General features: G+C 37.7%; 1 protein-coding gene across 4 annotated transcripts in view; it reads left to right on the plus strand.

Moving 5' to 3' along the window:
* UMAD1 (UBAP1-MVB12-associated (UMA) domain containing 1) overlaps positions 1-19,771 on the plus strand; it is an 85,764-nt gene extending 65,993 nt beyond the window's left edge. For all 4 annotated transcript variants that reach the window (XM_075082908.1, XM_075082907.1, XM_075082906.1 and 1 more), the window contains one exon: positions 16,686-19,771. In XM_075082908.1, coding sequence (XP_074939009.1) covers positions 16,686-16,943 — 258 coding nt within the window. In that variant the 3' untranslated portion in view covers positions 16,944-19,771. The remainder of the gene's footprint in view (positions 1-16,685) is intronic.
* The last annotated feature ends 1,729 nt before the right edge of the window (positions 19,772-21,500 follow it).

A 21,500-nucleotide genomic window follows, 5' to 3' on the forward strand; every position in this document is an offset into this window, starting at 1 on the left:
TTTTCTGGCAATTTTTTTTTTTTTCTTAACCTGTACTTTCTCTCTCTCATATCTATCCTTGGATCTAACTATGTCTGTCTGTCTGTCTCTTCTCAATGCCATCTTAATATATATTATTGCTAAGTCCTTTGGTATATCAGTGGTGTGTGAGATAATGTTGCACCTTTTAAGGGTGGCCAATGTGTGTGTGATCTGTAGTCCCCTTTTTAATTTAAAATTTAAAACTCTGTCTGACACAGAAATCTTTAATTCGTCAGAAGTAATGAGTGGTTTGCCTTCTGATAACATGGCAGTATGAATTAGTTACAATTAATCGCAAAATTTTAGTCTGACTTCTGGATCCATGCATATCTGAGCCAATTTTTTGCAACTGAACTCCTGCAAATCTGAGGCAGTATAATGCATTGCTGTTGTGGCTACCTACTAAACATAGTTTCCCTTAATGTGATGTTCTTGCTAGGTATTGTGAGCTGCCAGTTACTGTAGTGTCAGTGGTTTGCTCAATTCTGTGGAATTTCAGTAAAATAGGAACTTGTGTAGATTTTAAGTGTTTATGAGTTAGAGGAGAGAAGCTGAGTTTTCAGAATAAAACAGAAAATATTACACTGAAAATAAAACAAAGATTTCTTTTAATCTTTGTATTAGAAGACTTAGTATGCCACAAAAATACTTGAATGAACTGGCTTGCGACAACATCGGTTAAATTAAGATACAGCAGATATAGCATTTGGTAGTATATAAGTTCTTAATTCCAGTCTATGGATTTGGGTGTTTGGACTTCACATTTACTCAAAGGAGTTCTCCACTTCTCAAATTAAATAGAGTAACTGAGGATCATGGAAATAAAATGGATAGTTCTGGCCATTAAGGAAGCAATACTCCTATTTGCAGTATTACGTATGTTTTTATAAAATTGTGGGAGAAATCTACTACTTTAGCAAAATTGGAAAGGCGTTATATATTCAGTGTCACTGACAAATAGAACGTTAATTGAAATAATGAACTTGTTAGCATTAAAACAAGAATACTCTGTAAACACTGTACAGTATGTTAAAAGATATGTTAGACTGCAAAGTAGTATCAGATATTTGTCATGCAGAGTTGAACAGAAGAGCATTTAGTTCTTCAACTGCATCTTTCAATTGCTGGAAACGTGCTTCTATTTTTAAATATAACCTATTTTACAATTTAATAGATGTAAACTTTGTGGAACATGCAAAGTGTTTTTAGAAATGTGATTTAAAGAAGAATTATGTAATGCTTTGTTCGTGGTTCACTTCCTTATTCAAAAGGGAAATGAGGTTGAGATTGATTTTTTTGAAGAAGGTATCTTCTGGAGTATTTTTTGGTAACTGTTGTCATCTTTGGATTTTCCCATTTACTTAGGTACTATTGGATTTTTTTTCTCTGTACAATTACTGAATTCTCAAGTACATATTTCTGTATAAACTTGCACAGCTTACTTAAACTACTGCACAAATAACAGCTTACACCAAGATCGTCTTGCTGCAACTAGCAACATGTAACAGAACCTCTCCGAACAACTGCGATACCTGCAGTCTGCGTTATTTTAAGACGTTTTGATATTGCATGCATGTTAGAGGAACTGCAGATTGTTGAGGAAGGGTGCTCTCAAAGGCCAACTTTAGTCGAAACGTTTTACCTTCTGCAGAGTGGGAACAGAAGCTCCTGCTTTGAACAGTCCCATGTGGGGTATCCTCTCCACCTCCGCGAGTACAGATGGAGGTTTGGGAGGGTCATCTCCTGATGCCGAGTCAGTCCTAGGGAGATGCGTTGTCCGGCAGGGTAACGAGTGCTCTGGGCCTAATCAAGCGTGTACAATCCCGCTGAAGTTGCTTCAGGCTCATGAACTAAGTCATACACACATTTAAGTGGTTTTGTGGATTAGGGCCAAAATGCTTAGCACTCTGCAGGGCTGAGAACTTAAATTAGTCTCTTTGTGACACTGAAATACAAAGCTTCTAATTTTAACTGCAACACCATCATAATAAAAAGAGATATTACAGGTTTATTTTTTTCATGCTTGCGAGTTTTCCATTATTGTAGTTCAATTTCCAGATAATTCAATCTTTATTTGCTTTCACTGGGAATTTAAGGTTATAGAAATAACAAAATGGAAAGGTTAGTTTTGATGTATGAAGAGTGCTAGAAACCCTAGTAATGTGGTGGGGTTGTTTTTGATAATGAGCTATTCCATTGGTAAAGCAAATTAGTGCAACCATGTATTTTTGTCCTACTGTGAGAGCAATTATGGAGCATATCTATTAAGAGACATGAAAAATACTTTTGACAGATGGTATGGCTGTGAATTAGGATTTATGAAGATTATTGTATGTCTGGTGTCTAGGACACCTGGGATTATTAAATTGATGCAAGAAACAACAACAACAAAAATTACATTTCTGGTAATAGCTGCAGTGCTTTGTATATCTCTACCATCACCTTAAGAAACAGCTCGTGTTTATTTCATACCACACTTCTTGATAATCTGACATGTGCTCTTTAGCCAAAAGACGTCAGCAGATTTAACGGGTGAAAACTGTACCAGTAAGTGTATTAAAACAAACTACCAAAAATGACAGCTGTCTTTAGATTGTAAATTAAGATTCTTTTTCTTTTGCTATGTGGTCTTTGGGGTTTTTTTGTTTTTCTTTATAGTCGTATTTCTCCCTCAAATACTTAATAGCTATTGCTTTCTATCTAAGAAGCTTGTTATAGGTTTTCTAGGGCAAGAGAGAATCCCCCCAAGGGATTGCTTAATCCATAATTATCTAATTTATATGTTGTTGTTATAGCCACACTTAATTATATACCTTGCTGTGATACTTACCATCATAGGACATAGTTTTCTTTATGAGTTGCAATAGTTCTGCTATGGTTCTTGTGCCCTTTCTTTACATAATTTGCTACTATAAGTTGAGAACATAGCAGATAAAGGCCCATGTTTCCTGAAGTAAATTTAAAATTTTCTATGGTTTTCTGCATATAGATACCAATGTGTGCTGTTTTGGGCAAGTACCTAAATAAATTTGAAAAAATATTTTTGTATCTGGCTTTGCAGATAATATCCTCATTAAATTGTAAAGCTTTGTAAAGCTGCTAGGTAAGGATTCTGAAAGATGTAAACAACAGTTTCCTAGGCATCTGCATAGGGGTCATATTAGTCAACTGGAAAAACAGAAATACTATGAGAGATAAAATGTCAGGGAAGAGATAATGGGAGTTGTGCATGCACAGAGTAGGGGAAAAAATAATTTCATTTTCTTTTCACTCATCTGGAGAAATTAGGAAGTATTGCTGAAGTTGGTAGACTTTTAGGATATCCTTTTGAGCAGATCACCTGATATAATTCCAGGGCATTAATAATGCTAACATTATAATTTTTATTATTATTATTTTTAATTTTAAATGGTTCTTCCAGACCTATTATTGCCCAGTTTTTACTAACCTTGGCTGCCTGGATTATTTTTACAAGTTACTGGAAAAGGAGCTATTACTTATCATCACCCAACTCTTAGTTTATGGTTCAGAGGGTCCCATATTTAAAATCTCAGGAAGGCTGTTCTGGTCTAGATTTACTGCATCATTTTACATTCCCTACATTTGCTTTAGAGAAGGTGGTTTATATTTCAAAATTATTGGCCAATGTTTGTGATTAGTTTTCTTCATTTTGACAAAATATGGTGTCTATAGAAAATATTGCTGCTTAGATAGGTGCTTTTTTTTTTAAGCTCTCATAAGCTAGAATTCTAGTCACAGCCTGGTTAGAGTAATTGCTTTTCATATGTCATATTAACTCCAAGATCTTCTTTTCCACCTATAAAGCCCTAAAAGCATGTTGGTCCATATTTTCTCTCTTCTTAATTGGGTATGTAAGCAGTAATCACTTAATTAAATTATCCACTCTTAGAAGGGACTGAAATAAGTCTGCAGCAGGTCATCAAGCACATTCTTTTCTCTAAATGTTGGTACCGTCAGAAGAAAGATCTTAAGTTTTACTCAGCTATTGTGCACAATCATAAGCTATAGGAAGTGAAGTTTTGACAATACCTTTAAAGGAGGATGACTAGTTTTCAGAGTTGGCAGCTGCAGTGAACATCATCTTTCTTAGCTCCCTCCATCCTCTGCATGTATAGTAAATAGCTGGCAGTTCTTTGGGGAATCCATGTGCAGCCACAGATCAGAAGTGTGGCTGCCATATGATAAGATGTAGAGCTGCCATATGATAAGAAGGGCACAGTATATGGTTGGGATCTTACTGAGAATAAAGGTAAATAGCCCAGTCAGCTACAAGAAATCAACTATTACATATTACAACTATTGCTATGCAATAGCATATTTTATAAAGCTTCATTGTATTGTAACGTTCATATTGCTATCTGATTGATAATTGACCAAAATATTTAAGAGGTCTTTTCATATTAGGAGGACCTCCTGAAAGTATGGACCAGTGGACTTCTGTCTGCCCTCAACCATTGGGCAAGCTGGGTAGGATGTAGGTACATATTACATGTATATATACACACATGCTTCTACACATCACAAAGGATAAGTTGCTATAGCCTCACAAAAAAGATTTTATAAATTCTGATTTGAGTGATCTATTGACCCAGGGTCAACCAGTAAGACCTGGGGGTGTCTTGTAAGACTATCACCTTGTAGGGTTTTCCCCAATTCTAAAAGTGAATAGTTAGACTTTTTGTCTGTGTAACATGATACACAGCTGGGGTTATTTCAGATACTAGTAATCGTAGTAATGTCAAGAATGCTATGTCAATTGTCTTTTTCTTAAAGGGAAGTATTATATTTTTAGATATAGGGAACTGGAGTGGGAATTGAGAGATGTGAATTAACGTGGTTGTCACCAACTTCCTCTCTGAACTTAGAAAACAGTTCATTTTCAAAAAAGCAATGCATCTCTCTCTTACAAAGTGTTTTTCTATAGCATTTCGCAAGTGTGAAAGACTGTTATAACCCTTTAACTTCAGTTGAGATTTCATTATGACAAGAACTGAGGAAGCCTTACAGTCTTTCAAGATGGGACTTGAATGTTCTGTCTGGACAGCAAATACACATAAACACAACAAATGGATTGGAGCATCCCTCCCTCACACAGCCCTGCCTGTGGAGTCTGGAGTCAGTGCTGTGGTCGGTCTGTATGACTGGTAAGGTTTGAGCAACATCAGACAAAAACACCTCGGGTAGGGAAAGAATAGCAAACAAGCATGGAATATTTTCATCGTTCAGTGCCTATAAATAGCAATGTACATACCAGCATGTAAAAACTTCATAAAATAGTAAAATTGGCCTGATTGGCAGCCTCTTCATTTTGAGAGCGAGGCTTTAGTAAAGGAAGATATACCCCAAATAGTGACCAAGGCACAGGTATCCAGAAGCACAATTTGCGTACCTCCCTGTTTAGTTAGGGCAGAGACTTGCGATATGCCTGACTTAATTACATGCTTATTCAGTTACATTGGATGGTTATTTGTAGCAGGAGACACTGAAATTGGGTGCCCAGATGTTCCCATCACACTTTTTAGCCTTTCTCTAATTTTGGGATCTTCTGAGTAGCTTAATGCCCAAACAAAACCACTCATTATCCTGTATCTCTTGCCCAAACACATGTGGTTGGACTAAAAGCCAGTAATGCTGCTTCACTTTGCTGCTGTCAACAAATTGATTGGTCAGTCATCCTGCCTCTGGGAGCAACCCTTCTGGGCTTTCCAAATATTAAAATTTATCTAAAATGCAATGTAGATCATATATCACTTGGTGAGACTGAGTGCTAATACAGCCTGACGGAACAGTGAGGTTTACAACACGATGCATTAGTGTAAAATGGTGGCTGAAAGACTAGTTAGTATAGGGCAGCTTAGTAATAATTGTTCTAAACACCAAGTAAGGAAAGTAACAATGTCTTTAGGTTGGTTTCACTGCTACTTTCAGGGGAAAAAAGCCCCCAAACCCCAGACAGCAGTGGGCAGTCAATTTTAATGGAAAGGAAGCATGGCATGAAAACTGTCTCATTTCAGTTGAAAGTGCTAATATTTGTAAGACAAAAATATGTTTTTCTGTACTTTCCATCAGTGTGGTTTGATCCTTTCACCATAATGTGCTACTGCTGTAATTTCTGCCTTAAAGAAGTCCCCAAAACTTCACTACTCCTCAGGCGTATCACACTTGTGAAAGACTGTCCATTGGGTAGTACATAGTCAAATTTTGTTCTAAAGCGCTTTTTAAAAATACAAGATAAAATGGAAATAATTTGTTTGCAAATTTCTTTTCTTTGCTTCAACAGTATTACAAATTTTAAGACTACTTTTCTAATGTTGTAATGTAATTAGTAGACCTGCTTGATAAAAACAAATTTTAAAAGCCCCAAAAGTACCCATCTTCCTTTGCATTATGGTCCAATTATCTTCCTTCCATGGAAGACCAGGAGGCTGAAAGAGGCCACCTTGATTGAATGAGATGACCAGTGTTTGTTTCCTTTTATTTAATTAATTAATTTGTCCTTTACTGCTTTGAAAGTCGTCATGCTTTTACTCCTGCATCTCAAAAGCCTAAGCAGTAGGTGCTGAGGACAACTCAGTCTTGTTACTGTTTCTACATTGAAGCTTGACAGGCTCTGGCTCTTGGTAAGCTCTTTGCCGGAGGTGCTGTGGACAAGTGCACCAGCTACACAACTGTGTATGGAGGAACTTAAAGTTAAATATCCATTCTTCCTTCCTCTTATTGACTTGAATCTCTATGGAGAGCAGGTGGAAAGTTGTGTAAGGAGACACTTGCCTACTTAACTTTTTTGGCATTAGAATCTTTTAAGTTTGTAAGTAGGGCATACTGCTAGTCTTGCCACATGCTTGGATTTTAAGCAGCATGATAAAAACCTCAGAATAAAGCACTTAATACATCAATTTTTATTCACACATCTGCCTGAGAATCCATGTTCTTCAAGGCTGACGAGAATGACCATTAGGAAGATCCAGGGGTTTAGTTACCTAACAAAACTTCTGAAAGCACAGCTGAGGATGTTGTTCACAGGTATCACTGGAAGAAGCTTCACCTGGATTCAGACTAGTAATTCTTTTCTGTTCACTCTACTTAATTAGCTTTTTTTCTGAAAACCAAGCCCAAGATCATTTCCTTTTCCTTTCCTCTTATTGTAGATGGAAATTGTTATCCCTCTGTCTTTTTCCTCTCACTGACATTAACGTTGTAGAGAGACATTTGACGGATGTTGCTGACTACCTCAGTTACTCAAGGAGAGATTTCCGTTTCTTCTCAAAACAATAACTTCTGATTTATGCAGCTTTTCCCAGTTGCTCCAATTTGCTGAAAAGATTATTGACTTTTTTTGTGAAACAATATTTGCTAAATATTTTCTTACAAGTCTTTAATTGTCTAAGTTATTTTCTTAAGTAGACAGCTTCCTTTCCCACTCAAGTCCTTGGATTTTCATACACTTAGTAGAATAATGAGACAATGCAGTATTATCCCTCTTTTTTAGAGGTTCTGCTCCATGGACATCTACCATCTCAGAGAAACTGTCATCTTTTTCCTGTCATAGCAGGTTACCATGTCAGAGCTTCTGCAGTAGCGGGAGCTGGGAACAAGAGGTAGAGACATGGAGGCAGACACCCAGTTTGTCTAAACTCCTCCTCTTCAGGACATCAGCTTCCCAAAAAAGTCTTCAGGATATTTTTTTGCTTCGAGCAGTAGAGAGAAACTCAAATTTTGTTGTCACTAACTACATTGACCAAATGTAGCTGCTAAATTAAAATGGATTATTTAAATACTCTTTATTTCAATATGCAATTAAAGTTTTATAGAAAATTAATTTCCTAGTATGGTCTCTGGCTACATGGAAAAGTTAAAATATAGCTTTTCCTCCTGATTCCAGCTCTGTTAAAAGAGTATTTTCTTGTGGGGTATAATATTTGCACCCTAGCTATTTAAAATTATCACCCAACACGCAAAGAACTCATTCATGGTTCAAAATTGCTTCAAACTTTGAACTGTATTTCAGTTAATATCAGATCTATTAATATTTAAATATTAATAGATATTATTATTATTGGTATATGATATATTTAAATATTATTTTACATTTAAGTAATAATTAAAACTTAATATAATAATTAATATTATATAAAAATAAAATGTCTAAAAATCAAAAACATACTGAATTTCAGTAGTTAATATCTGAGTTTGGTGTTATATCAGGAATGAAGGTAGCAGCAAAACAAATGTGAGAGCTTTCTGCTTTTGGATGACACTGGAGTTACAGAGCAAATCCATTATCAGCATTTATCAGACTTCTCTATTCATTTTGCCATATATTGACTTGTCCTTCACTTCTGATTTGTGGCTGTGGAATGCGCTGCTGGATGTCTAGAGCTGCCTGCATTTTCAATTATAGTTCTTCTGGCTTGCAGTTTACTTACTATAGTAATTTTCATGAACTTTTTAATCTTTCAGCATACATGCTACAGAAGAAAGAATATCTGGCCTAGTTAGCAACATTTCCTGGCACTGGCCAAAGCATAGCATGCTGAATATTGTTCACATTGCTTATTATAATGTATGAGATCTTTGCTATGAATAGCATGCATAGTACTTCAGAGGAGCAGAGGAACTAGAAACACTGTTCCTTACTTGAACCCTCACCTCCCTCTTTCTTCTAAGATAATTCTTATCACAATATCCATGTTGCAGAGGGGAACGTAGCCCAAAATTCACCTGTTCGGACAGTGCCCTAAGCTCAGGGGCCTCCAGAGAGGCACAGGGAGGCAGGAGGAACAGGAACCCTGCTACTGAGGGGCATAAACGCTGATACAGCTCTTCAATTACCAGATTCAAAAGTCCTAAAATTGGTTGGGATAGAAGGAAAGACGAGTGTGATTATTTTAGTTATGGTAGGAAATTAAGACAGCATTTTTAATAAAGATTTAGAATCCTTTTCTGCTTCCTTCTTATTTCTGCTTTCTCTTAGTTCTGCAGTCTTTCTTCATGTAGCATGTCATCCCTGTTTGTTCACAATTTTATAGTTTTGTATTATAGATGCCCACATTTGAGATGTTATGGTTCTCTGTCTTTAAACAATTTTGAATGAAATAATTGAATAATAGGAATCAGGAATAAAGGAATAAAAGTAGGAATTGGGAATAAAAATATCATTATACAATTTTGGTGATACTAAGTTCAATAGATTTTCAGTTTTTCACTGACACCCCTCCTCCAAGTATTTCCTGTGCCCAGCTGTTATTATAGGGGATCGAGTGAAAAGAGAACCTTAATCTTCCTCTGGTCTGAGTTTGTGAAATTGTTACCAAAAATCAACTTTTTTCTTCTAGGACATACGAGATAGTTGGTTTAGACACTAGATAGGCAATCTTTTGTGGTACCTAAGAACACTTTTCAGGGTAGAATTACATTCTGTAAGAATTTCACACATAAATCTCACAGGATAATTAGAATCATAGAATCACAGAATGGTTTTCATTGGGAGGGACCTTTAGAGGCCATCTAGTCCAACCCCCCTGCAGTGAGCAGGGACATCTTCAACTAGATCAGGTTGCTCAGAGCCCCGTCCAAGGTGACCGTGAATGTTTAATGGGGCATCTACCGTCTCTCTGGGCAACCTGTTCCACATTCGGAGTATCCAGAGTTCCAATGGCAACCTTGCAGTTCTTCCCCTCTGCAGAGATTAACAGTTTTAGCTGTTTGAGAAAGCAAGGAGCATGTACTAATTGCAGAAAGTTCATTCTGCATTTAAAATATTGAATTGTTCCTATGTTATGGAAAAAGCTAGTTCTGAATAAGTTCACTTTTCTAATTGCTTTAATGCCAATAAGGATGTACAAACGTACATCACTATTGATACTGAAGTGTGGTTCAGCAAAGACTCCCCTACTGTTCTTTGCAGGCCAGGATACTCTATGGGGAGCTTTGCTGCAATCATGAAAAACTGTAGAATGTCAGAGGTACTTTTTGCTGTTTGTTTAGAATTTTTTTCTTTAAGATTTCAGCAACGTTAACCTGACCATGATTCCGTTCTAGTCTAAGAAACGAAAAATATCTAAAATGTATGTCACAAATCAGTAAAAATACTCTTAAATGCTTGTTTTAAAATCTGGTTCTGTTTTACTCTGAACAGCAACATTGATAAATGGAGAAAAAACATGCTGCCTACTCATCACACAAAATTTGTACAGGTAGCAGGAGCTCTTTAAGAAAGAAAAATCACTATTGTATTACAGAATGAAAGTCATAAGAAGCTGGGAAACAAGAGCCCAAAGCAAATGGGAGAGCTGTTTTCCATTGACAGCCATTCTTGCCTCTGAAAGCCTCTCCAAGAACTCCATCTTAGCCTGAAGCTTTCAGTGTTGAAGTCTGCCCTATTGCAACCACGGACAACACCAATCTTAGGCTAGTATTACAGTCCCATTCAAAAAAAGCAACCAGAAGCCATTTGGATATGGCAATGAGCTACTGCAAGGTCTCCAGCGCTACTTCTTCCATCCACTTTTGTCCCCTCAGACAGAAATAACTTCTTTTTTTTTTGAGTCCCTGGAGGGGAAGCTGACTAAACTTTTGAGTGAGCCTGGAAAGAATAGCCGCGCTCATGGTTCACGTGAGGTTTGCTGAACCATCTCAGGGACATCTGTATTGTGCTTATCTGGGTGGGTTTCTTCCCTCCTTACAGTTCTGTAAGGGTATAGGTCACGTACCTATTGGTGTGTTGGGCGTGGGGGTGTTTTATTGTTGATGTTTTGGGTTGGGTTTTTTGTGACATTTAAAAACTATCATGTCGTGCAATTTCCCCCCCCCCCTCCCCCCTAGCAAGGTTTTACTGATCCTTTTCTCCTAGCTTAAATTTTTGAATATAAAGAGGTAAAAATTCGGAGAGCCTTGTGAGTCATTTTTCTTTTCCCGTCTGTTCTTCTTAGAAAAGTGAATTGTTGTCATCACTGGAGATGCTCACTCTGGAATTCCTACAAATTTTCTAAAAGGGCCCAGTGAATACCCTAAAAAGCATCAACTGAAACACAATTGGAAGAACAATCCCCTAAGACAATTTCCATTTCTAGATACATCAGAAATAACTGCATAATGTTGAATAAATTTTGAGATACATTATGATACACTGTTTGCTGTAATACTACAAAATTGCCTAAAATGAAGATAATATTTCTGTATCACGGGTAGTGTTGTAGTTCTCTCTCATAATTATGTTATTGCTGGATATTTTCTAAAAATTCTGGAAGATTGAATGTACTGTTTGTATCTCAAAGCTGTATTTTTAAGGAAGATGGGTCTGCTTCTGAAAAAAAACCCCTTTGTTTTTAACAGAAAGTAAAAAATTTTTTAAATTAACCACTTTTTGTTAGAAAACCTTGTCCAATAGTTTGGATTATAATAATGCTAGCACTGATCTTTGATTCTCCTTCAGAGCACTGTAAATCCAGCTTCTCATTACATTGTAAACTGCATTTTTTCTTCCTTACGAGACTCTTGGCAGACTTAATCGTTAGCACACAGAGATGCAGCAAATTAGATGCTTTTAAAGGCAGCTGAGAAACATTTTTTTTAAAAAAAGCAAAAACGAATTTGCTTTAGAGGATAATTTTATACTTTGTTAATTTTAAAATAACATAAAACACCCTTGCCAACAGAGTGCAATTAGCATCTGGTGGCCAGCTACCATATATATTTACAGAGTGTTTCTTTTATCCCTGTTCATTTGGATTGCGAATGAAGCCTGAAGAAAACACCTTGCTTATTCGAATTAAAGTTGATTACCTTACCTTCTGTAATTTTAACTGATTTTGACTCGCTGCTGTTTGGTGAGCTTCTAAGTGCATTCAATTCATATTTCTCATAGCAGGATTGTGTGTCATAGCATTTGGCAGTGCTGTGTTTAGCTAATGTCCAGAGAATATGCTTTGAATAGATTGTATTCTGGATAAATAAGTTAGGCATTTAAGTAGAAACCAGTGTGACTAATGTGGGATATCAGATTCTCTAAGACTTGCAGTTCTATATATGCTTGAAGAGTGCATGCCTGAAAACAAAGCTTTGACTTTGGTTGCATCACATAGCTTTGTGCTCGTGTTTGCACTGTAACCAACTTGGGTGATCTCAGCACTGATGGGTGATGGCTACTCTCTAGCTGAGTGTCCAGTTCTTCGTTGCATTACCACAGTCACGACAAAAGCCTGCTGGTCAGGTTGGCTTCGTCAAGGTCTTTTCACCGATGTGGATTCTCCAGCATGTGAGTGAAATATGTCTTAGCCCATTTAAAGGATGTCTTTATGATTTGGAAGCACAAAAATATGTCTAGTTTGATAAGATCTTGCACATGAGGCCAATATCTAATTATCACTGCAAGAGTGCTCAGAAACCATTCTGCATAGCAAAGGGCAATGATTGCCTGTAATGACTGCACTAGGCAGAATTGAAAAATTACTTCTTGCAACCTGAATTGTTCAGGACAAGAACTTTTTCCTTTGTATGTAGATACCTAAGAGATAATATAGTATATGCCATAATGCATATGACACACTGTGTACTAGATAAAGGGTTGGGCTTCACGGTATTCAAGGAGTTAAACTGCAAACATGATAGTTTTCCAGCAGCCTGTCTTCAGTTAACTTTCCAGGTTAACTTTGGCCAGCATTTTTCCACCATGATTGAGTTTTGCATACTACATTAAAGAATCATCCTCCCCAGGTTTTGTATTTTTCCCATTACATAATTTGTTGGGATGTCAGTCCAAAAATAGTAACATAAAATGTGACTTGCTATAACGATAGTGAAAAATAGCCATTTTCATGGGAGAGACAGTAGTGGTTTATGTGTGAAACTGAAACAGGAAATCTCGAGTCCTTTTCTCATTTATGCTGTGAACTGATCTTGTCATGTTGGACCCAAGACCTTCTCATGAGGGACGGGGTAGATTGGAACCCAAAGACCATTGGATCCGGGATCAGATTACGGTATTTGTTATACTGGCCTGACACTTTTCTTTGTTCCTAACTTATCTGTACTATGTTGCTCCCAGCCATTTGTGATACTCTTTTGACTATTCAAATAGTATCAGAATCTATAGTCTATTAAGAACCTCGCTGACAGTATGCAGAGATTGAGTATGGCAAAATGAGGTTTAACAGTAAAATAATGCTAATGTAATTTATCCTTCCTTACTGCAGTCTTGTTTTGAAATGCGGAGTGGGGCTTGAGAGTAAGAAAAGCTGGAGCTGGCTCTTGCTGTCTCATTGTCGATACACGGTATCTGCTGTACGCAGAAAGGATTTTCATTTCTGGGGCTGCCCATTTGGCACCCTTCTAACAAACGTAAGGTTTCTGGAGGAAAAAAGAAGACCCAAGATGTTTTGTGCTCTCTCCAATTTTGTTTTTTTTTCTCTTTGAAGTTAGTTTTGCCACATGATAGTCTAATTTGCATTGTAAATTGAGTTCATCCAGCTTGTGGGACAATGAAGACATAAACAGGTGTTCATAAAAGTATAATTTGCCAAACAAAATAAGCATTAGATTCTAGGGATTTCTGATTATCATCTGAGCTATGGGAATAGGACAGCAAGTGAGGGATCATTTTTCCCTGGTATGTGGGAGTAGGGGGAGGCAGAAGGGTCTTTGAAGATCTTGTTTAATTGATTCCTAGATATAACCTTTTCCTGGTTTTCATTTGGGGCTTTCTGGCTCTGCTCTCCCTTTCAGAATATTGGACTGATGTAATACAAGCAAATACCAGCACCTCAGTAAATGCTCCACAGATTATTTCTTTCAAGAGGGAATGTAACAAATTCATGCAGAGTAGAAATTAAGGGAAGCTTTAAAGTTTACAGCAGCTACAAGTTTAAGTACTTATTTGAAATATTGTGGGTTTTTTTTTTCCAGATAAACATCATTCAAATAAATAAATGTTCCGTGTGTTTGGCAGTGTTCTTCACAAGATAATATGTCTGTAGCAGAAGATGTTTATGAATTTTGTTATGATGCATGCCTTGAGCCTATTCGGCCATGACAAGAAGGAAGACTGCCCTCTAAGTGTTATCAATTAGCAGCTATAGAGGTTAAGATCCCTTTTAAAGTGAGAGCTGCTGATCTTTGACTTGAAGATAACTGTGCTGATTAGAACAGACAAGTACTAGAGGTTTTAGGGTTTTTCCTGAATGTGCAGATTTACGGTGCTATTGCCCATGGATTTTTGCTCAGAGCTGGAAAAGCAGGAGTACAACTATGCAGGCTATCTTCCTGACTTCTTTGCTAGCTTTCCTATTTTCTCTGCCCTCCAGAAGTACCAGAATCAGTAAGAAAAGCCAAAAGAAATCTTTATCAACTCTTGCCTCTGCTGTTGTGTGTAGCTTTCTGAAGAGCTGTTAGCTACTCATAAGAATAGAGAACTGAGAAAAGTGAAGCTAGGGAAAGTAAAAGAACAAGAAGAAACATCTGTAAGCTGTAGCTGTAGGAATTATGTAGTGCAGACATGTCAGTATTACAGTAGCTTAGAGAATATTGTTAAAGCAGGAGAAATCCAGTGATACACCCTGTCTATCTCCAGAAGGCTCTGAAGTGGCCAAGAAGAATAGACAAAGATAGGACTACTCTTTCCTTTTTGATACCTATAAAATAAAACATTTTATAGCAATTACCCAGAAGGTGATCTGACGGGGTGGGAGGGTGGAGTGGGGTGAGTAAAATAGGATTTGTACTGGGAAGTGAATCCTAGTACAGTAGGAAGGTGCTTTCCTCACTCGCCTCCTTTGGAGCTCATTTGCTCCTCTTTTGTATTGGATCATAACCACTAAAGTTAGTAGTTATATCTAGCGGTCATTCCTTTTGTTGAAACTTCTTAACCTTAAGAAGTTTTACATTGTTATCCTGTGACATCATAGTAATGGATATTGGGAAGTTTATCTTAAGCTTTAGGTTTCTAGTCATCATCATCGTGAGTATAAACAAAAGCTTTCAAATGAGGGTCCATTTCAGAGCACGCAGCACCACTAATCCCTTCTGTCCCAGTAGCTTATGGAGGAGTGAGCCTCCTCCATCACCTAAGGCAAGTGCTGGCTCTGAACTGACCTAGGCTGGCAAGATTATCTATTTCATTGCTGACAGTTTAATGGAAGGTTTAACGTTTGTTTATCTGTCCTACTAGATGAAATGTTGGGTTGTGTAAGGAATGACTAGTGCTCAGGTTGCATTCAAATCAAACCCAGTCCTTCCTTTGAGAAGGATATGGCGTACCTTTTACATGGCTAAATGCTTAGCTGTGTTACATAGTCCCAGGCTAGAAAACAAACAACCCCACCACCACCCCACTGCCCAAACTGTCCTCCTGTCAAACAGCCACAACCTTGAGTTCTCTGTAACAATCGTGATCTGTAACATTCAACTCCAGCACAGGTCAGATCTTAAGCAGCACAACTCCCCTAAAAATCCTGGAATGATTTAGGACGAAAGCAACCTCCATACAAGTAGATCCATTTAAGTCTTATGGTCAGCTGAACACCAAATCAGCGTTTAAAGCATTCAGTGCTCTCCCTTCCCGAATAACAGTGTAAGCTTTGGATTTTTCTGGCTGTGTGCTGAGTATGGAGGGTTGAAAGGAAGAAGTCAGGACTGCAATCAGAAATTTATGTCTAATGTTCTTGGCTCTGACATGACTTATTAAGCACTTTTGAACAAATTACTGATTATTTCTGTATGTGTTCTTATACAAAACAGAAATCCATATAACAAACATCTTACTCCTAGAGATTATGTGAGAGCTATTGGTTTTCACAGCATTTTATTGCTATAAATAGTAAAACAAGTTAGATGTGATTTCTAGAGGCAGAGGAAATAGTATTTTCTTTGTTTTAAAACAGTAGTAGTTTTAGGATAGATGCTTAATAAGGTCATGTTGGTAGGCCAATATCAAAGCTTGCAAGTCTGTTGGGTCCAGCATCCTATCTGCTGGCATTTTCTGTAAATTATATTGGCCTTTTCTGGGAATTTTTTATTTCATTTCTGGTTTTGGTTCAGGAGGTTTTGTTGGGGTTTTTTTAAGTTTTGTAAACTATGTTTTTCTATAAAGCACATATTTCACAATGCATATATTGCCATAAATAATCACCAGCCAGTCATGCAATTCTATTTCAAATTGGAAAGCAACATCAGTAATACTTTGAAATAACTGGGATAGGAGTGGTTTTTAATCATCAAAGTCATGCCTTTATTGGACAACTTCTGAAAAGGCACAGGGGGAACTCAAGATGGAGCTTCATCAGTTTATGAAAGGAATTATATGAAGTGATTTCCCCTAAACAAGCCTGGACATAATGGCAAAAAGTCCCACCAGCCTTATGGGTTTCATAAATGCAGAGTAACATTAGGTGGAGAAATCCCATTAATCGTTAAAAAAAAAGCTATGGTTATTTTAGCCTTAATTCAAGTCAACCTGATCCAACGAATTCTATCAACAGGTATTAAGAATTGCTATTTTAGATCTACCTGAACCAAACCCTGAAACTGATTTTATTTATTATTTTATTTTTTGTTTTCATTTATTAGTAGGTCATGATGGTTCTACATACAAAGCCTTAGCTGCCTGAGTTACTGTAGCATCTAAACTTCTGTTCTTCTGTTCTCTTTAGATAAATACAGGGCACCGATCGCAGTTGACTCTATCAAGTGCAGCGGTGGGAAATGAAAGGAGTCAAAATTTGGAAAGCAGCCCTTTCATGTCAGATCTTCTGAGTGACGTACCCTTTGCCCTAGCACCACATGTGTTAGCAGTACAGGGCACCCACAATGACGTTCCTGACCGATTGCTCACCTACGACATCAATGACAATTTATCAAGATTTTGGTATGACTTTACACTTGAAAATTCAGTGCTTTGTGATCCGTAATGTTTTCTTTATTTTTTTCTGTCTGTGTCAAGAAGCAAGTCTTATGGTAAAGATAAAGACTTATTTTAATCAACTTAATATTTTGGGGGCCTGCCACTGGTATACAGATGCATTGGATCAAAAGGATTATTATTCACAACCATGTTATATTTCTTAGCTTTAAGTGAACTGTAACTTACTATGTTAAATATTCTGTTTATCTCTGGAGAAATCAAACAAAAGTGTTTCAGCTTGAGTGGGAGACTGGCTGTTGGTATCTACTTCCAGTAGGTAGGCTGCAGACACAAACATTTCACAACTGTAAGATGAAGTCTACGCACGTCTGCACTGTTTTGTTATTTCACTCGGATACTAAACACATAGATCCTGTTATACATGTTTCTTTAAGATCACCTCTGATTTTCTACAGGTAGAAACCAGTATTAACGCTAAAGCAATGCTGCTGGACAGGCAGCTTTGCAGTTAAACCAAGTTTTAAAACTCAGAGTTAATCATGAGTATTTAAATAATTATGAAGGCTTAAGAGAACTGGTTAAATTTACCAATTTCAAAGTGAAAATCAGTCGCTCTGCTCCCTTTCCAGTAGATGGTATTTATGTCCATCTCATTTTGTGCCTGGAGAAGTCCTCCCCGCCTGCCTGTTGGCTGCTGTTTGTTCTCATTACCACATGTGTTCCTGATTTATACATAGATCAGCTTTTCCATTTTAACCTCTTTGCCCCCTGAAGAAGGAAATCTCAGGACACGTACTTTTAATGGTCACACCCTTCTTTTTTTAATTTGTGTGCCAGAGATACAGATGGCAATGTTTAACAACAGGAAAACATTACATTGTTTCTTATCCAGCTAAATTAAATGGCTAAGTACCTAAACATGCGTTCTCACAGACCGCTGTGTCCCCAGCTCACAAGCTTTCAGCCTGTTTTTCCCGACTAAAACCAGAGCTGCTGTTGCATGAGCAACAGCTCTCTGATGTAACGTCATGATTTGTGATGAATAATAATCTGTGTCAGACAAAAGACTACACTTGTTTTCTCTCTAGGGGTAGAATATTTATATTGTGCCAAATGTTAGTGGATATTTTCCTATATTTTCTATGCTCTGTGATAGCTCTAAAGGACGTATATTTTCAGACTTTCATCCTCCTACAGCATTTCAGATAAATACTGTAAATGATGGAGAAGTTACCTTGTGAATATGTCTTTAGTTGTTAAATATTCATGTTTTAGATATTTTAAAATGTATGTATTTAATATTTTTGACAGCTATGTTCATAAATGTTTTGAAGTTTTTGTTTCAGGGAAAGTATCTGTGCTGCACTCCAATTAAAAACATGCTAAATAATAGTGAGTTATTTTTTACGTGTGAGAATAATTGCTTGGCTTCACTTGTATTGTCTATTGTCGCTGTGACCATTCAGACTTCATGGAAGCTTGAACTTGGAAAATCAGCGTGGAGATCTTTTCAGTGTCATTTAAAAATCAGGGTCCTTCTAATCAAATATATCACACTTTCATCTGATGTATTCTGTGTACTGTGTTGGTGACTTGTGGTGTTTTAGGTGTCATCCATGACATTCTGAGGATAGTATGGCTGTGAAGTACTTGGGAATTATTTGGACCTCTTAGAAGGAAGAATTCATTTTACCAAGTTGTTTAGAAATGGTTTGTGTGCTGAGTTTTCTACTTAACATGTACCTGAAGGACTAAATTTTTCATAATTGTTTTATATTTAATCATTAAAAACTTAACCATCCTGCAAATAACATGTTTCCATTCAGGTTGTCAGTTTCAAATCTGAAATGTTTCTGTGGCTCAGCTGGTCTAGAAGCAGAACTGTGAAACACTGTTGAAGAGCCAAGAAACTCATTATACTTGTTCTTTCCTTACTAGCTGACTTAGCATATAATTTTTTGGTGTTCATTTTCTGTTTAAAGATAGATTATTTATTTAAAATAATCACGTCAGTATCACGCTCCGTTATACTCACAAGCCAATATGCCGTCCTTTTCAGAAGAAAAGAAGAGGCAAAGGAGGGTGGAGAGGAGGTTGTATTCACCTATGGTGAGAAATATGGATGGTAGAGTAAACATTTGGCTGCATTCTTAACCATATTCTGTAAACGGTAAAATTTACACCTAGCAAGAGTACTAGTAATGAGCACTGGGAATGTGTGTCCCAACTGCCCTCTCTTTAGCAAGGGCTGGGCCTCAAAGCTCTCCTTTGCTCGACATCATCCATAAAAAGTGGATTGAAACCTAATGGTATCCAGACAGCAAAGGTGAATTCATTCCCACTGGGATAAGAAAAAAAATACACTTAAACTGTTATAAATCAGTAAGATTTATGGATATTACTATTTGCCCACTAATAACATGAAGACGGCACAAAACTCCAGAAGATTAAAGATTTCATATAAAAATGTGAATTACTTGTGTAAGATATGTTTAACATCATATGCTAAGTGATTATTGCATAGAATATATGTGAATATAGGTGTATCTGTCACTGTCAACAAATATTGTCATTCAAACATTTGACCCCTGATGAAGGAATATAGTTAATTTTAAGAAATTTAAAAACGATGAAAATATAATCAATATTGACATCAAAATAGTAAACCGCCCTGGCTGTCCTTTCTGTATATTCTGTATATAAAAATGAGAACTTCTACAGAACTGTTCGTTTTGTGTTATGCGTATGTATGTAAATTGTTTCAACAGAACTGAAAGGTATTTCATAGCTGATGTCATTAACGTCAGAATTAAGACAGGCTGTCAACTCCTGAACTAATAATTAAAGGCTGCGGTGTGACCCTGGGCCAATGAAGCGCTGTAAATGGGAGCTTTGTCATTGCCATTAGTGGACGTATTAGTAGGCCTGCACTCCTTTATGAAATAGGTTATTTAGAGTTCCTTTGGTTCATGAGAGATTCTGAGTTTCATTTGCAGTTCTCTACATTCTCCTTGCCAGAGATGTAGCCCGCATTGTGTGATAGCTTCCTCATGGAACTTTCTAATAAATCAAACATAACAAGACACTTCTTATTTCCTCTGGAAAAGTTGTAAATACAGGCTCTGGAAAAGTCTAATTTTAAACATCGAAAAAGGGGAGAAAAGCCCACGTGTTCAAAGGTAAATCAAAGAATAATTGCATCCAGAGCAGCCCGACAGAAGGCTGACTGGGAGCTGGTCCCTACAGACAACTCCCTGGTGACAAACTCAGGAGTAGAACCAGACAAGGCCATGCCCGGCAGGTCAGTCAAGGAGGCGGTTACAGATCCAGTTTCTGATGTTTCCTGTAAAGTATGAACCAAACCCTGATACTACAGTACTGCAGCTGGCAAGTATACACTTGTGTGGTCACAGATGAGAGCTTTTGACCCTAAAGCAAATAAAGGAAAAAGGCAAAGAGCATATTCACTGCAGTAATTACAGTATCTCAAAATAACAGAGTTTATTGCACCTGTTATGTTCACAAAAGCACTAAAGTAGCCTTCTGGGCAAGACGAGTGCGTTGTTTTGAACACTAGCATAAAATTTGCGCTTGAGAAACCTCCTTCTCTCCTCCCCACTACCACCCTCTTGTTTAACACAATAATTCATCTTCTTTGGGTTTTCTCTGCTCAGCCCTAGTGAGTATGGAGAGGAACGAGAAGTGCAACTCCTAGGAGTAAATCCTTCCCTTCTTAGGGAACTGCAACTCCTCTACTGATGACAGGGCAATTCCAGATTAACCAGATTTCCTTTTAAAGCCAGAGACTGTCTGTTACAGCAACAGAGAGGCAGAAAATCCTCCTTACAATCCAAAGGTAGGCTCCTCTTTAGTGCCATAGGAAGAAGGTTTAATTAAAAAAAAAACAACAAACACAGAACAAACAACAAACAGAAACAGAATCACAGAATGGTGGGGGTTGGAAGGGACCTCTGGAGATCATTTTGTCCAACCCCCCTGCTTGAGCAGGCACACCTACAGCAGGGGGCACAGGACCATGTCCAGGCAGGTTTTGAGTGTCTCCAGGGAAGGAGACTCCACAGCCTCCTTGGGCAGCCTGTTCCACTGCTCTGGCACCCTCACAGGAAAGAAGTTTTTCCCTCACATTCAGGTGGAACTTCCTGTGTTCCAGCTTGTGCCCATTGGCCCTTGTCCTGTCATTGTGGCACCACTGAAAAGAGTCTGGCCCCATTCTCTTGACACCCACCCTTCAGATGTTTATAAGCATTGATAAGCACACCCCCCTCAGTCTTCTCTTGTCCAGGCTGAACAAACCCAGGTCTCTCAGCCTTTCCTCATAAGGGAGATGCTCCAGTCCCCTGAACATCTCTGTAGCTCTCTGCTGGACTCTCTCCAGTAGTAGTTCCCTGTCTTTCTTGAACTGGGGAGCCCAGAACTGGACACACTACTCCAAATGTGGCCTCACTAGGGTGGAGTAGAGGGGGATGATAACCTTCCTTGACCTGCTGGCCACACTGCTTTTAATGCAGGCCAGGATATCTTTTGCCTTCTTGGCCACAAGGGCACAGTGCTGGCTCACGGTCAACCTGCTGTCCACCAGCAC

Source organism: Phalacrocorax aristotelis, chromosome 2 (assembly GCF_949628215.1).
Source record: "Phalacrocorax aristotelis chromosome 2, bGulAri2.1, whole genome shotgun sequence".
Classification (NCBI taxonomy): domain Eukaryota; kingdom Metazoa; phylum Chordata; class Aves; order Suliformes; family Phalacrocoracidae; genus Phalacrocorax; species Phalacrocorax aristotelis.